The sequence below is a fragment of the Schistocerca nitens genome, chromosome 2 (assembly GCF_023898315.1).
Source record: "Schistocerca nitens isolate TAMUIC-IGC-003100 chromosome 2, iqSchNite1.1, whole genome shotgun sequence".
Classification (NCBI taxonomy): domain Eukaryota; kingdom Metazoa; phylum Arthropoda; class Insecta; order Orthoptera; family Acrididae; genus Schistocerca; species Schistocerca nitens.
In genome coordinates, this window is record NC_064615.1 from 601,007,143 (window position 1) to 601,022,388 (window position 15,246).

General features: G+C 39.5%; 1 protein-coding gene across 1 annotated transcript in view; it reads left to right on the forward strand.

Annotated features, from left to right (window-relative positions):
* The first annotated feature begins 263 nt into the window (after positions 1-263).
* The window catches only part of LOC126235187 (transcription factor Sp5-like), a 168,617-nt gene continuing 153,634 nt past the window's right edge, over positions 264-15,246 (forward strand). The window contains exons 1-2 of the mRNA XM_049943917.1: positions 264-297; positions 619-1,015. Coding sequence (XP_049799874.1) covers positions 264-297; positions 619-1,015 — 431 coding nt within the window. The remainder of the gene's footprint in view (positions 298-618; positions 1,016-15,246) is intronic.

The following is a 15,246-nucleotide window of genomic DNA, read 5'->3' on the forward strand; positions in this document are numbered from 1 at the left end:
ACCGTGTATGTTAAAAGTCGCTTTCTGTAACGTGCAATTATTTTAGTCATATATGACACATTTATTGATTATGTACCTGACTTCTATTTCACGTAGATTTGCATTACATTACCTTAAGTTCCACTACATACGACTCGTAGCGCCGTATTCTGCCTGTGTACATATCTCTGCATTTGAATATGCATGCCTATACCAGTAAGTCGATATTTACATGATTTGTCTAGGGAAAATGTAGATGCTTAGAATGGGTGACGAATAACGTCATGTTGGAATATAGTGTGTATGTGTACATATCCGGTACTGACTCGTTCCACTCTATTTCGGCAAAATAATCGTTCAAATCATCTGTGGAACGTGTAAATATGTAACTAACTAAATACTGTAAACGAAGATGACGGCTTGACTACAGTGAGCAGTTCAAATTGATGGAGATTCTAATAGCTGTGTAGAGATGATGAGACTTGCACAGGACAGGATTCCGCGGAGAGCTGTATCAAACCAATCTTCCGACTGAAGACGGCAACAAATACAACTTACGTCATTAGAGAAGAGATGAGAGGCTGGAGCCTCGTATTGGTGTCGGATTGACGCTAGTGTCCTTCTACTCGTCTGTGGTAGGTAGTGTGACAGAGAGCAGAGGGCAGGCGTCAGCGGCAGGTAAGCCGTCTTCATTTGTCGCGACGTGGCCCGGAGCCGGAGAATGCGAGCAGCTGCCCCCCGCCCCCTTTCGCCTCCTCGGTCTTCCGCCCCCGCCCCCGCCCCCGCCCCCATCCTCCGGCGGGCAGACGGGCGCGCCGGCGCCGCAGCCAGTGTCGCCACGGTTCCCGTCGGACGCAGGCGCGCGCTCTGCCACCGACAACTCGCCACCTCACCAGCTGCTCGCCGCGTCCACGCTCGCCTGTGCCACTGACGTCTGCAGCAGGCAGCCCTTCTCTGAGGCGTCTCCCAGACTCCTCGCCAGTCTACCAGCTGCCGCCTCATCCACAGCCCTATATGATATACGCCGGATACAACGGTAAGTCCTCGCGCTCACTACTCGTCCGTTGCGTAACCTTATTAACGGGCAACAGCAGAAGCAAGCACAAGTGCCTTGAAGATGCGTGCTCTCCTTCTCACGAAGTCTCTAGCGTAAAAATGACACAATTCTGTGAGTCAGAAGACAATAAACTATTTGTCCATAATTTGTTTACGTAAACACCTGCCGCGTTTAGCCAGCAGTAGCACTCAGTAGGTATATCGGTGGGAACTAAAAATCAGGAGCAAACATTCCACAAATTAGTGTTTTACTGCGGATGAGAATGTTATTTACTTCCATCACGTGTTTTACTAGAAAGGCGCGAAGTATTATGAACCCAGCGTGTGAAAATACCATACTTTTGTTGGTAGGCCTACATGGAAGCCACTTGGGGCAAATTTCGACACCACGTAACATACTGCCTCGTTGGTTCTGTAGCGTTTTGTGCCGTGGAATGCACATTCATAATAAAGGATTATTCACTGGGGGTACATGCGATGCACATGCTACCTGAAACTATTATTTAGGACTTATGCTTGTTTCTCCAGCTACAGGCATTTAAGAGGATATCACCACCGATGATTTTTGCTATAGTGAAGGAGAAACACCATTAGGAAATGTGTAATTAACAAAATTCGTATACACTTATATAATGTATATATTATTAACATTTGTTTTGGGAGAGGTATAGCTTCAAAGATCGATGTTTAGTAAATGTGTTTTATTTATTATCAGGATCATGTTCTTTTATTAACACTGACACTTTCATTTCTGTCTGTTACCGGCATCATCTGATGGCTTCATCCCACCACAGTTACGCCATGACAAGCAATTGTTAGGCTATATTTTTTTTACGTGTGGGACGATATCTCTTGAGTTGACTACAGGATATCGATCACGGAAACATGGTCATCTGATAATGACAGAACTGCTCACATCGGGTAAGGGCAGTATTAATAAAAGACGCGATTGCGAGTGATAAATAAAAGTAAATAGTAGCATATGTCACCCACGTTCATTTATTTCTATATTCTTATCTTGCAAGGAAATTAAATAAGTTTGTTAATTCTGCACAAGATACTCGCAAATACAGTCTATGATTCAATTTGCAACGATCACCTTATAAACACATTGCACATGTTTGCAGTACTTATGCAGAGATAAAGAGGTCTGCACAGTACAAATTAGTGTCAAGAGCTACAACGAACCAGATTTCGACTGACCAGAAAACGTAATTTTGGAACTTGAGAATTTGTATAAGATGCGAAATTAGTCATTTGAATGTGCTAAAGAGGGTTTGTTGCTTCACACACATGTTCGCATTGCTTTGCCTCTGCAGGGATCTTATAAGGCACACAAAATATTATTTGTTTCTGCCGTTGTAACTATTTTATTTCTTATATACTTAAACAGCTGAATTAAGATGAGCAATTGGATCATTACTTACTACTTAAAACAGATCAGTCAAAGGAGCAGTTTTTTTTTTTTTTTCAAATACAATACTACGTCGAGAAGTACACAACGAATAAGTGTTGTTTGTGCATTCCTTTTCGTCCGATACAACCACAAAACATTACCGATTTCCTTTGCTCACAGTAAGCATTGTCATAATAATAAAAACTCACAACTGCGTGAGTATTACATGTAGAAAACAACACACGTGTTGTGCTAGGTAACTTCAAAAGTAAAACAATAGTTTTGATGTCGCACTGCATAATATTGGGTCAACACGAAGTTCAGCGAGATAATTTCGGAGGTCGTTCAGGAATATTTTCTGGATATTTTGGCGTTAGGGACCCTTGGCCTCAGGTGGCTCGTTACGGAGTAATTGCGTTTTGTCTGATTCTCTTCTCCCCATTTACCTTCGTGTCTATACTGCACTGAAAATGTCAGCAGAACACTCTAAATGTCTATGGTTTGCGCTATACGTCCCGTTTGAAACAAATTTGCTCCATTAAATCACAGTACCTGATGTTGACAATATTAGTGTCCACTTTACTCCCGCACTTTGAATACCGCTCGATTCTACGTCGCATTTGGTTTGTCGGCAGTGTTAGTTATACGTCAGCAGTAGTATGGATACATTTGTTTACTTTTGGAAGTTGGCAGAAAGTCACCTCGTGTATGGGATCGCCAAATTTATTGAAAGAGCAGCACAACACCGTTATGCTGGGATGTTTTCCGCCGCGGCAGCCTCCACATCACAATACTTTTACATCTAACAGGTTCTTATATTACTCTGTGTTTTGTGTTGTACTCTTCTGCGACTGCAGAATTCAGCTTTTTCATTGCTGTGAATATGTTTCCAAATAAACGAAGGTAGTCCGGAGTTGTTGTTGTTGTTGTGGTCTTCAGTCCTGAGACTGGTTTGATGCAGCTCTCCATGCTACTCTATCCTGTGCAAACCGGATAAAATATGCGTTATTACTCTGTAACAGATCACCGGAAACCGGGGTCCTTATAGCAAAATACGCAGAAAATATTCGTGATGTTTGTCGGTGGACTTCGGGTTAACCCCTTTACCGCATAGCTTTCCAGAAACAGGATTCTCAATAATGTGTTTAAACCTTAAGATGCTTGTTGTGAGGAACCGAAACTAGTCACTTTTGTGATTATTTAGTGACTGTGTCGGACGATAAAGAAATGTACAAATGTCTTTCTCTCTCGCTGTGCAACACAGTAGCTCTCTCTGTCGTTCATACGAAAATCCGAAGAAACATCTTCGGACGGTAGTTTCAAACTGTATTAGATATGACACACACTTGAAGTTAGTTCCTGGTACACAATAACTTCGTGTTTAAGTTGTAGGAATTCATTCTCATTTTGTTCCATCGTCTTCTCGGATGTTGACCGTGGAGCGATTTGAGAACAACATTATTACATTCTTCGAGGTTTTTCTTCTTTTTACAAAAATATCGGAATCACGAGATTTTAACATTTCAGCGAAGAAATAGCCACGCCTTGACACTCAGAACTCAACCATAGACTCATTGTGAAAATTGCTGTACGCTTAACAGCTAAAATATCGGCGTGACTGTCCCGGATGCACGTTAGAAAGATGGACTGTGCTATCCACCGGCTCTTATTTTTCTAAACCAGTGTAAAATACGAATTTTCAGCCTAAGTCGGAGAGGAGGTAAAGCCACGGAATGCGGCGGCAGACACGTCGCGACCTGGCGAGTACCGCTCGGTGGGTGTGGCGTGGCGGGCTGGAGTGGAGAGGCGAGTAGTGTATCACAGGCGAGGCAGCGACTGCCTCCGGCCGGCAGCCGTGGGCGCAGCCACAGCCGGAGCAACACGTACCGGCGACACGTCATGGGTACACGCCGATCCGATGGGGAACCGGTTTCTTTGTTCGCTCAATGACCTTCGCTATAGCGGATCATTGCACCAAATGTATGTGTCCGACTGTGAGACCGACATTTCGACGCTGTTTCATCGCCGGTTTCTTTCGTGTTAAACTGTGTCGCACGTTCTTCGCCTTTGACACACAACGTGTTTCTCGGCCTTGTGGCCGAAATCGCCAACACGTATTTCTTTCCCCTGTCATCGCATCTGCCAGTAATTCTTGCCGGTTTCACGTAATAGCGACGGTGTTCGGAAATAACAGGAAATGTGCTTCGTTCGTGACACAGCAATTTGTCCGTACGTCGTAGTGAAGTTTGTAAACACACAATCTGTTTCGTTATTGTTCGTATCCCAAATCAGTCGCCCTGTCAGAGACGATTTTATGGTAATGAAAACACTATGTAATTGTACTAAGATGCACTCACAGGAATTGTAACAATGGCATAATTATTACTTATTTGTTTATGCATTTATTTTACCTGGCAAGATTAGGGCCTTCAGGCCCTCTCTTACACCTAACCAGGCGAACTCATATTGGACGAATTTCAGTTTGTACAGAACATTATGGACATACCACGTTATACAGTATTAATGTTAAAGAAAAAAAAACAGAGATTATAACAGTAATACAAGGATAATTATAACAACCAAAAAAATAATTATAACAATCAAGAATAATAATAAAAATAATAATAACAGTAATGGCAATGTATATGAAAGTAAACATATTTTTCTTTTATGAATGTCACTCCTACTGCTAGTTGTGAATTTTCTCGTTATGTTCTTGCAGCAGTAATTCACATCGAGCAGAGACATAAGACGACAGAATGGGGTGAAAGAGATATAGAAGAGGTAGCTAGGTTAGAGGAAGAGAAATAGAATGGTAAAATTCGAAGCTATGATGGAGAGGAGAAAGAAAGAGATGAGAGGGGCACAACAATGATGGCTATACCGTCCCTAATATGTCCCGTCTCGAGTAGCTAACTAAATAGAAACCAGACGCAAGTTTTTAAATCTGCCAATTTTAAACAGCCCAGAGCGTTGGACGCTTCACTCAACGTGCGGAATTGTTCTAAAAAATACATAAAGAATGAGTGGTTAAATTAATGCAAAATAGTACGGTTTTGCATGTAAGGCACGATCAGTACATCAGACACTGTAGAGTAAAAAATGTTATTATTAGATATTCTTATGGAGTTATACAAGTCTAGACTATTCTACACTATCAGAGAGCATAGAAACATGGCATATTAGTATAGCGCATACCTTAGTTAGCAGGACTTGGAACAAGAAATTTTGCAGTTAAAAAAGGTTTATGCAGCTAATTTTGGGTTTGAGCCATTTTCCCCCTCTGTACCTTTTCAACGCTCTTCATAAACGCAATTTGAATAACATATTTCAAAATACGGTACAGTGGTGGCCCTAACGACTTTCTACACTTTGCCTGTTACTGTTGCCAGAGTTGAGCTATCATTCAGCGTTCTTGTGAGAGTTAAGAATTGTTTGAGAACTAGAGTCGAGCAAGAGCGGATTGCTGGGCTAATGATCGCAGTAGAGTCAGAGTCAGAGTCAGAGTTAAACTACATGTGGATTACAGAAGAGTTCGCATTTATAATAACTAGAAGCAAATTATAATCATGTAAAACATCGAATTTACACAAATTGCGAACTTTACACGAAGTATCTTTAAAAGACGTCGTAGCTTAATTTTTGCATTAAAATTTTCTAACATCCAAGAAACAAGGTACAAATAAAAAATTTGGAGACAGGCCGTAAGGACACTTACAGAGGGTTCGAAAACCATACTATGGCCCTGGTAATTAGATACCGTACGATATTTGTGAAACAAATAATTTATTGTTCTTTGTCAGTGCAGACTTCGAGCTCAATTATTTCTTCAGATGGCTATCATAATATATAAAGAATGCGAAGACAATGGAGCTGTACAAATAAATAATGTCACCATCATATTTATTTAGTGGCTGGTTCCACTTTCGCAAATACCTTATTTTACCATACAACTTTCAAAATCTCATTGTATGACAGAACAGTTTCGTATGGTTTAGTTTAACGAGGGTTTCCATTTGTGCTGGAAATTTTATTCCTTTGCATCGTTTCTTTTTCTGCAGCGTCCCATTCCATAATGGACGATGACGAGCCGGCCGCGGTGGTCTAGCGGTTCTGGCGCTGCAGTCCGGAACCGCGAGACTGCTCCGGTCGCAGGTTCGAATCCTGCCTCGGGCATGGGTGTGTGTGATGTCCTTAGGTTAGGTTTAAGTAGTTCTAAGTTCTAGGGGACTTATGACCTAAGATGTTGAGTCCCATAGTGCTCAGAGCCATTTGAACCATTTGGACGATGACAGTGCAGTATATTTTTCTTTTTCCTTGTGACAACAAACACAAAAACATCTGCAATTATTTAAGTTGCTCATACTGAGTAATTAGGGGCGGTCCGTAAATACACATCTTGAACAAAGGTAACTTCTTATCCAAGATCGCATCTGTAAAACCTTTATTTACGTCAACCGGTTTTGATAAAATTGAGTTACCACCATCTGATCTGAGAATAGTATACATAAAGTGTAATGCATATTAAATTATGAAAAAGGGCGTACACTGACACAAATATAATACGTAGAGTGAAATGTTATTACACATACCTCGATAATCGTTAATACACGTGCTGAATTAAAACTATAAATGTACCCCAATCTTCATCACCTGGATGCATTGTCTTGTCAAAGTTAAAACCAGTATTTACAATATGTAACGCCAACTGTATCCGTCCCATATTACAAGTGAGAGTGCAGCACTGATACAAGAGCATCGTCATCTCCATAATGAGCTACATATGGAACTCTATACTATGCGATATCATTGTCTACTAAATTTCTGATGTGTAAGCACATTGTCAATAACTGTTACTGTGCGATTATTGTACCTTGTATCCGACGTTGTACATAGAGAGGATTTTGAAATACGACTAACTAAGATTGCAATATTATATGTCGTCTTTTTCGACTTACTGTTTTACCCGTACACGATTACGTATATTCTTTCTGTTTGTAGAAAACATTTTAGCTTTTACCTGTTACAAAAAAATTATAACTGTTTACCAGTTACCACATATTAATTAAAATTACGTATTTAAATTTGCAGTTGATGATGACATGAACACACAGGCGCTTGTTCTCTATTAACTTTCATCGCCTTTCAGTTCAGCGGTGCTCTTATAGCAGTAATGTACTCTGAGACTAGTAATATGGTACAGATGTACTTGGCGAAACATACTGTACATACTGGTTTTAACTAAGTCACCTATCTTCGAATACTTTATTTCTGAGTAGTAGGAGCCCTTACAGCTACACTAAGATTAAAAAATTATGACGTTAAAGAAAGTGACATTTTTATTTGCAATGCTCGAAGCAACTCTGCTGCAAAATTCTGATAGTTTCTTTACTGTTTACTTCCTATGTGAATTGGCTCGTATCATCTGCATACTCCACGTGGGCGATTCATATGCACATTTTCACTGTCGTCAGAATATGATGTAAAACTTAGAAATCCTCACGGAAGACATTTCACGGTAGTGTCACCATTACGAGTCTGATAACTACTAAACAAGAGAACACGTCTACTCAGTTTTAAATAATGAAGAGCTACCTACTGTTCTGTGTAGTGATACAACTTCTGCAGTTTTACAACCCACGTGACTACTAACAACAGATTACTGTGTTTCCATTTTGAGGCCCAGTCTTTAAAGCTGTAGAGGTAGGACCCATATTCTTTCTCTACAACTGTTGTTAGTAATTACGCACGTTGTGAAAATTCGCAAATTGTATTACTATAGCGCAAGATGAAAATTGTATTCCTCATCGCAAACACGGCGTTTATCAAACTGTCTGGCTACTATCGAAACCAACACTATTCCTTAGGTCTTCCTGTTCTTTGTTTCTTAATTCCTTCCTCAACTTTCGGATGTAGTATTTCCTGAAAACTGAATAAGGAGGCAGAGCGGTTCTTCCAGATAGAACGTTCCGTCAAGTGTGCTTTTCTGGATACTAAACTCGTATTTTCCTTGGTTTCCCTAAATCCTCCTGAGAAGTAGTGAGAACGTTTCGTTTACCACATATATCTCCTTTTTATGCAAATAAAGATAGTAATCTCCCTCTTTCAGAAAATAGATATACGATATGTGAAACATGTAATTGTTATGAGAATATCGGGTAGATACTGGAAGTGCGCAAGTAAAAGGTTAATAATGCATGTTCTTGAAGGAGACATGTGCATGAAGTGTCTAAGTAAAATATAGTTGTTCAGAGTAGGTGGCGAATAATGACATGTTGGAGTACAGTGTGGTGGAGACGGAGAAGTGAGGTTATGAAATCAGAATGCCCGTCTAGTCTGATCATCTCGTAATCAAAAAAGGGCCGTCAGGCTTGACGCCACCGTTGAGTGAACATACCATCGCTAACGGCGTCAAATGCCATCAGAAAATAACTCAGGAAAGTGCCTTAGCACGACTTCCAGGACGATGACACACAGTCTGGTAATTAGGAACCACATCCCGCCATATTTGCTCCCCTTGTTGATTACGTTCTGATGATAGTTAGATTCGTTCGCTTACAAGTTTTCATGGGTATTACCAGAAGTACGATCGCTAAATACAGTATTTCAAAAAGAGATAAAGATTCTTCAAGAGTCCGGTGGAACTATTAATGAATGATATTGATTTCGGATAATTTCCACCGGAATGAAATATAACCAGGCTGCTTTGAACAGCTTTGCTATAGAAGACTAATGAACTCAGTACAATAATTACTCGCCAACACACTCTAAGGTTAAAATATTTTCTTCGCTATTGTCAACTGAAGAATGCGCTTGAACTTATTAACCACACACCTACTTTTCTCCCATTATCTCATCATTTCTCTTTCTTCTTCATTCCATTCTGTATTTTCTAACGTGGTTCTAGCAAATTTATGTTTGTGGCTCCAAATTCTGGTCTATCCTACATGATTTCTCCCTGAATGTCAGTTTCGTCTTAATCTTATATTCTTTTCATTAATAATGCAAGATTTAGATTTTCCTCCTGTTCCGGTTTCCATCCGTTTTATACGCACGACCGTAACATTTTAGACGTCATTTCGTGTTGGTAAGGGAAGGCCAGGTATATTGGGCACGTAAACGTTCACAAAATTATATTATTTTCTGAATATTGTTTTGGAACATTTCTTACGCGAAACAAAACTGTGATATTTTACTTAATAATGTCGCAAAACCTGATGTCGTATAAGTTCGTTGATTAATATTTTTTCACCCTTTCCATAGTGATCATTTAAATTTCTGGATACTGTATCGGACGAAAAACTGAAATGTCATTTGTTACCAAAATGTTTTCATTGGATCTTAGATGATTACAGATTAGAACTTATCCATCAGCTCACCTAGTTTAACAGAGAACCTGTCCACTTATTGCTTGCTGAAACTTGCTACTCGCTGCAAATTCATGTGTCCAGCTATCCTCAACCTTAATTCTTTATGTCTATTCGTAAAACGTAGTAAGATCTTTAGCCGCTTTCCTTTTTAATGTTATTGAACTGCTGCTTTGTTTTAAGTTGCTCTGCAGATTTGTGCACTAGATTTAGGGACACACCTTTACTTGAAGGTATAAGCTAGTTATCTAAATTTTAACAGGGCCGTACAATATAGTTTTCTGTTAATCACTGAATGTTACTGGAAAAACGTATTTTCTCAATCAGGTTTCATGACCATCTCCTAGTTTTCTCGTGAAGCTTTGGATAGTTCACAACCCTGCCCTATACATGCTTTCTTGTAAACACTGGTAGATTCAGAGCTGTTTATTTTATAAAGAAAACTGTTTTCACTCTGTAATCATTAACTTTTTTCTATATTTTTTTATACTTGCTTCATCAATTATCAAAAAATCTTCAGACACGTAATGTGATTCTCCTTTCACAGCTGGATTACTGTGTTGGTATTTTAACTTGTATAGGAATTGTTGTCAAATCGATCCTGGAGAGTTTTATGTTTTAGTAGTTTTGCAGTTTGATCTTTGATTACGTGCCACTTTAAATTAGCTGATTTAACAATTTGGTCTAGATTATTTAAATCGTCCACTAAGGAGATAGTTCAGAATTTTCTTGTTACGATCTGATTACTGAAACCTCATGTCTCTCTTCCACATATATCTCCCCGTGTGAAACATGAAGTGCGGTTTTCTTTGGATCGTCTATATCACCTCTATTAATTCTAACGATAGCAGTGCCAGCCTGACAAGCAATACTTGAGAATTGGTGGTATCAGTTTTTCGAGTGTTATAGTTTTCCTCCGTAGATAATGATAAGGAACGCTAGTAGTAATGATAGGACCTGTATTTCGTGTCTTTATTTTTTAAATAATTTTTCGTTGTTAGTAACGTGACTGCACATTGAACTTCCCTGAAAAAATTAATTTGGTAGTTTTATTCAAAAACTTACGAACAGTACTTACTCTCCTGTCTCCATTTGTGAGAGACTTGCAGAGGGACTAATTCTTGGATGTCAGCAGGATTTTTACGCAGTAAGTAATTCTATTTGTTTCGCACATGAAGAATACTGTGTTAAGTTTTTACTACACGAAAATATGAATAATTTATTTCAAACATTTGAGAGTCGTGACTTTTTCTCATGCTCTCGTTTAAAAAAAGTAGACACCAGTAGTTATAAGTTATTGGTACGGTTTCAGCGTTATTTGCCCATTTTTGAGCGACGAAATTGTATGCTGGGACGACATATTTTCACGCATTATGGTAGTATACGCTACAACGAGCAAGGTTAAACTTTCTGTTGGACCAGGACGTCAACTCGGATTCTCAGCTTTCGGAAGTAGAGCACTACCAATAACGTCCATCGCAGTACTGGGCTCAACTGTTGAAACTTTTATACTTTATCTATTTATGATATCACGTCGAATGAATTCATGTGAACACTGAAGCGCTATAACATAAGCTCAACTACAAATTACTTACACCGTCAGGTCTTTTTTTAACTTCCTGTTGTCATTTACGATGCGAGGAGTGTCGTCAACTAGCCTATGTAAGTTAATAAACAAGGGCTCCCATCCTTCCGTGCTCAAGAAGTTTACTTTTATCGGGACCATGCTTATGCTAAATTTTCTTAAATTATGCACTATGTTCCGAACATTCCTTCGCCGGCCTCCATGATCACGGGGTGCAGAGGTTTGATTCTCGCCTCGAACTTGGGCGTAAAAGTGTTGTTATAGTTTGTCCTGTGTAACTATAGAAATATAAATCGTAGTCAGTCTTGGCTTCGGACGACATGTTGACCACAAAATAAAAATAGAAAGAAATAAGTAGCGATAAAATAACTGAGATGCATTTGACGATTATAACAGATTCTGTCGCCCGGTTGCATAAAGTATCGAGCAGCAAATTTTTTCACATAAATAATCGGAGCAGATTCGTGGTGCTCTGTATCTCCCTGTAGTCAAGACATGAGTTGTGATTGTGAAATGTGCGTAAGTGGCGTTTAAGTATCCTAGATGAAGCAGATCATTAAGCTTGAAACGATGTTTGATGTTTGCTTCGTTGGGGCCACAGTCGTAAAATACTTTCGAATAAATTTGCCGCCATATAGCTAAGTTTTTTATTTTTCATTTATTTCACATTATCGTTATTTCGGCTTTACAATCATTATCAAGTTCAAAGGTGAAACAGTCGTTAAATATCCGACATGTCTGAATCACATGTTGTAGTCGCAATATTACAACACATATGTGACTATACACACCAGTTGTCGCATCATAAGATCTGAGTGCGAACTGAAAATATTATTATAGCAGAGACTACGCACAGCTTACGTATTTTAACGCACTGTGTTAATGATGACCAAAACAGAGCTGTAGTAGATCTTATAACGTGAAGACTGGCCTATCTAACCACATATATGTTATAATTTTGGAAGACGACTTGTCATTTAGACAAGTCGTATATTTAATAACTAATACACCTTTGCGCCTGATACTCGCTGTAAATCCGAAATCGCGATGGTGTGAATAAAAAGAATAATAAAAATTCTTAGTCAAATGGAGCAATTTCATTCAGAAATATCAATAAAGAAGTTTAAAAGTGTATAAACAATGAAATGTTGTATTTACGACTGCTATCCGCAAATTTTTTTACGCAGGCGTTCTTTTAAGATGTCACATAATTGCAGAAAGTCACAAGTAAGGTGCAACTTATTGTTTTATTACAAGCACACAGTGATAAAAAATGAAGAGGTCAGTACGAATATTACGAGAATTTTACTACCATCATAACATTCGAAAGGAAAGCCTATTCAGACCATGGAAGTTTGTAGATGTTTCATTATTGTTATACCAGTGTGAAAGGAGGACTAACTTCTGAGCAAATAAGAGAACCTGAATTACTTGAAATGAGGCTTCCCAGCAATGAAGCAGGATACTCGCTCGTTCATCATAATAAGAATATCGATTTTAGACAGAAAATAAATATGCACTCATTCACAGATCTTGTTAGGAAATACAGAATAAACGTGACGGTCACGTTCAACACATGAAAGATAATGGAATCATTGAGATTGCTTCGCTGTAAGAGGAACGATAATTCTTGATGTCAATGAAGATGATGATGAGGAGGAGGAGGAAGAGTAGGAGGAAGAGGAAGATGATTTACTTATTAGCAATACACATTAAAAGCAATTTATCATTATACGTAATGCTAAAAAATTATTAGGCATTAAGAAATAACACTGAATAGTGTTTTCAGTTTTTCTTAATAAGGACATTCTTACTTAAATATCTGTGATGTAGCGCTTCATAGTGTAAGAGAATTCATTGTAGCACCCCTTGATGTTAACACGTAGGCTTTCGCGGCCGTTGTCAATTGTATTAAACTCTTTCTATTTGGCCCACAACTTTGCTTCCGCCGTTTTGCAATACACGGCAGTAGCGGCAAGAGGGGTTCGGGTGGTTGGTCATAGGTGTAATGCAATAAGCTTAGGCATCTGTAAACATAATGCCATAAAAGTATTAGTCGATTTGTGATTGCATCATAAGGTTATTCTCGATTAAGTACGTCAACTTACGTACACATTTCTCGCCATTTGCGGGAAGTTTTAATTTTCTGCTTTAACATGAAAAAATTTGCGTTGGTGGATCTTAAAATGCTGGGTAAGACCAATGGTGAGGGAACTACTAGTGGAAGAATGTGCAGAGAATGTTTTCAACGCCTCAAGAACGGTGATTTTGATGTCGAAGACCGGCATTGCGATGGAAGACAGAACGTTCTCATAGCTCCTGAAACAGACGAAGACAGTCACAAGACATTATTATCGAAAGCAATTAATGCGTTCGAGCCCGGCACTGAAACACAAACAGCCACGATTCAGCGATAGACACGTAGAAGTAATTTTGCAGCAGGTCAGCGCTCGACCCCATGTCGCAAAACTCGTCAAAATATACATGGAAACGTTGAAATGAGAAGTCCTATCCCTCCCACCGTATTCTCCATACGTTGCCCTCTCTGACTACCACCTTTTTCGACCAGTGGCATACAGTCTAGCTGACCAGCACTTACGATCATATGAACAAGTGAAAAATTGAAGCGATTCATGGATCCCCACAAAAGACGCGCATTTCTTCCGCCACGGGATTGGTATGCTTTCCGAAAGATGGGAGAATGTAGTGGACAGCGATGGGCAATACTATGAATCATAATTTTTTGTAAGTTTTTCACAACAAAGCCCCGAACTTCGAGAAAGCAAAGTTGTAGACCTAGTAGCTGTAGTGTCGCACCATAATATAAATTATTCAAAACAGTAACGTCAACGGCGTTTCGGTTGTGTTTCAGCGGCCTTCATCAGGGCGTTAAAGTTTTTTTGTTAGAGGTGGGTATTTTTACAAATTGTACCTTTACCGCTGTCAGAAGGACTCCGACATCAATTTCTGGCATTTTATTGGCGAGAAAATATCACTGATGTCTCGTACAAAAGAGTGAGAGGATTTTTGGCATTGTATTTGTGGAGTTCGAAGCTTCCGATAGCATATTAACCTAAATAAAGTAAGAGAGGCAATCGGAATAACACTGTCGACAGCGAGGGCAGTTGCGTGCTCCTGAGGCGCTGGCCTACCGGCGCTCCTGGTACTGCGTACCGGGACTGGTCATTGGCCGGTGACCTCACCGGACTTTGCCACAACCGGCTAAACATACAGCAGATGCAGATCCGAAGTCGTATTCCCGCGACTGACAGCAGGAAAACACGGAACCCAGAAGACTGTTGTCGGTTTCAAATGGCCCACCAATTATCAGCAAGCTTTGTGATCCAAGAAGAGTCTCCCATACATCCCCTATCTATTCCATAGAAGACCATTGATATTTTGTGGTCAATAAAAAACTCGGAATGTTGGCATCTCTGGTCTTACGGCACCGTTAGACACACCCATCTCAAATAAAAATACGATACGATTGAGCAAGGGCAGCACGACGGAAATGTCACCTATTTGAATAATTTCTGTATTTTAAGCACAAGGCGACATTTTTTTTACAAACGTTTACAAAATACTGTCAAAACAATAGTTTCTCCTGAATGGATTGAAAGGTCGTGATAGGAAGCGAGCAGACTAATGATAGATTAAGTTCTCGCTCTTTCGCTATTAACCCAAACTTCTCTCTCGGCGCGTCATGACGAACACCTTTACAACTGTGCATGATGATCATTTTATATATTAGGCTTGATACTTTCATCGTTATTTTTGGTCTCATTTCCTTATAACATGGTACTGTCTAGCGTATTCCATTTATGGATTCAACTAAACACACTTCTTTATATTTCCTCTCGGCA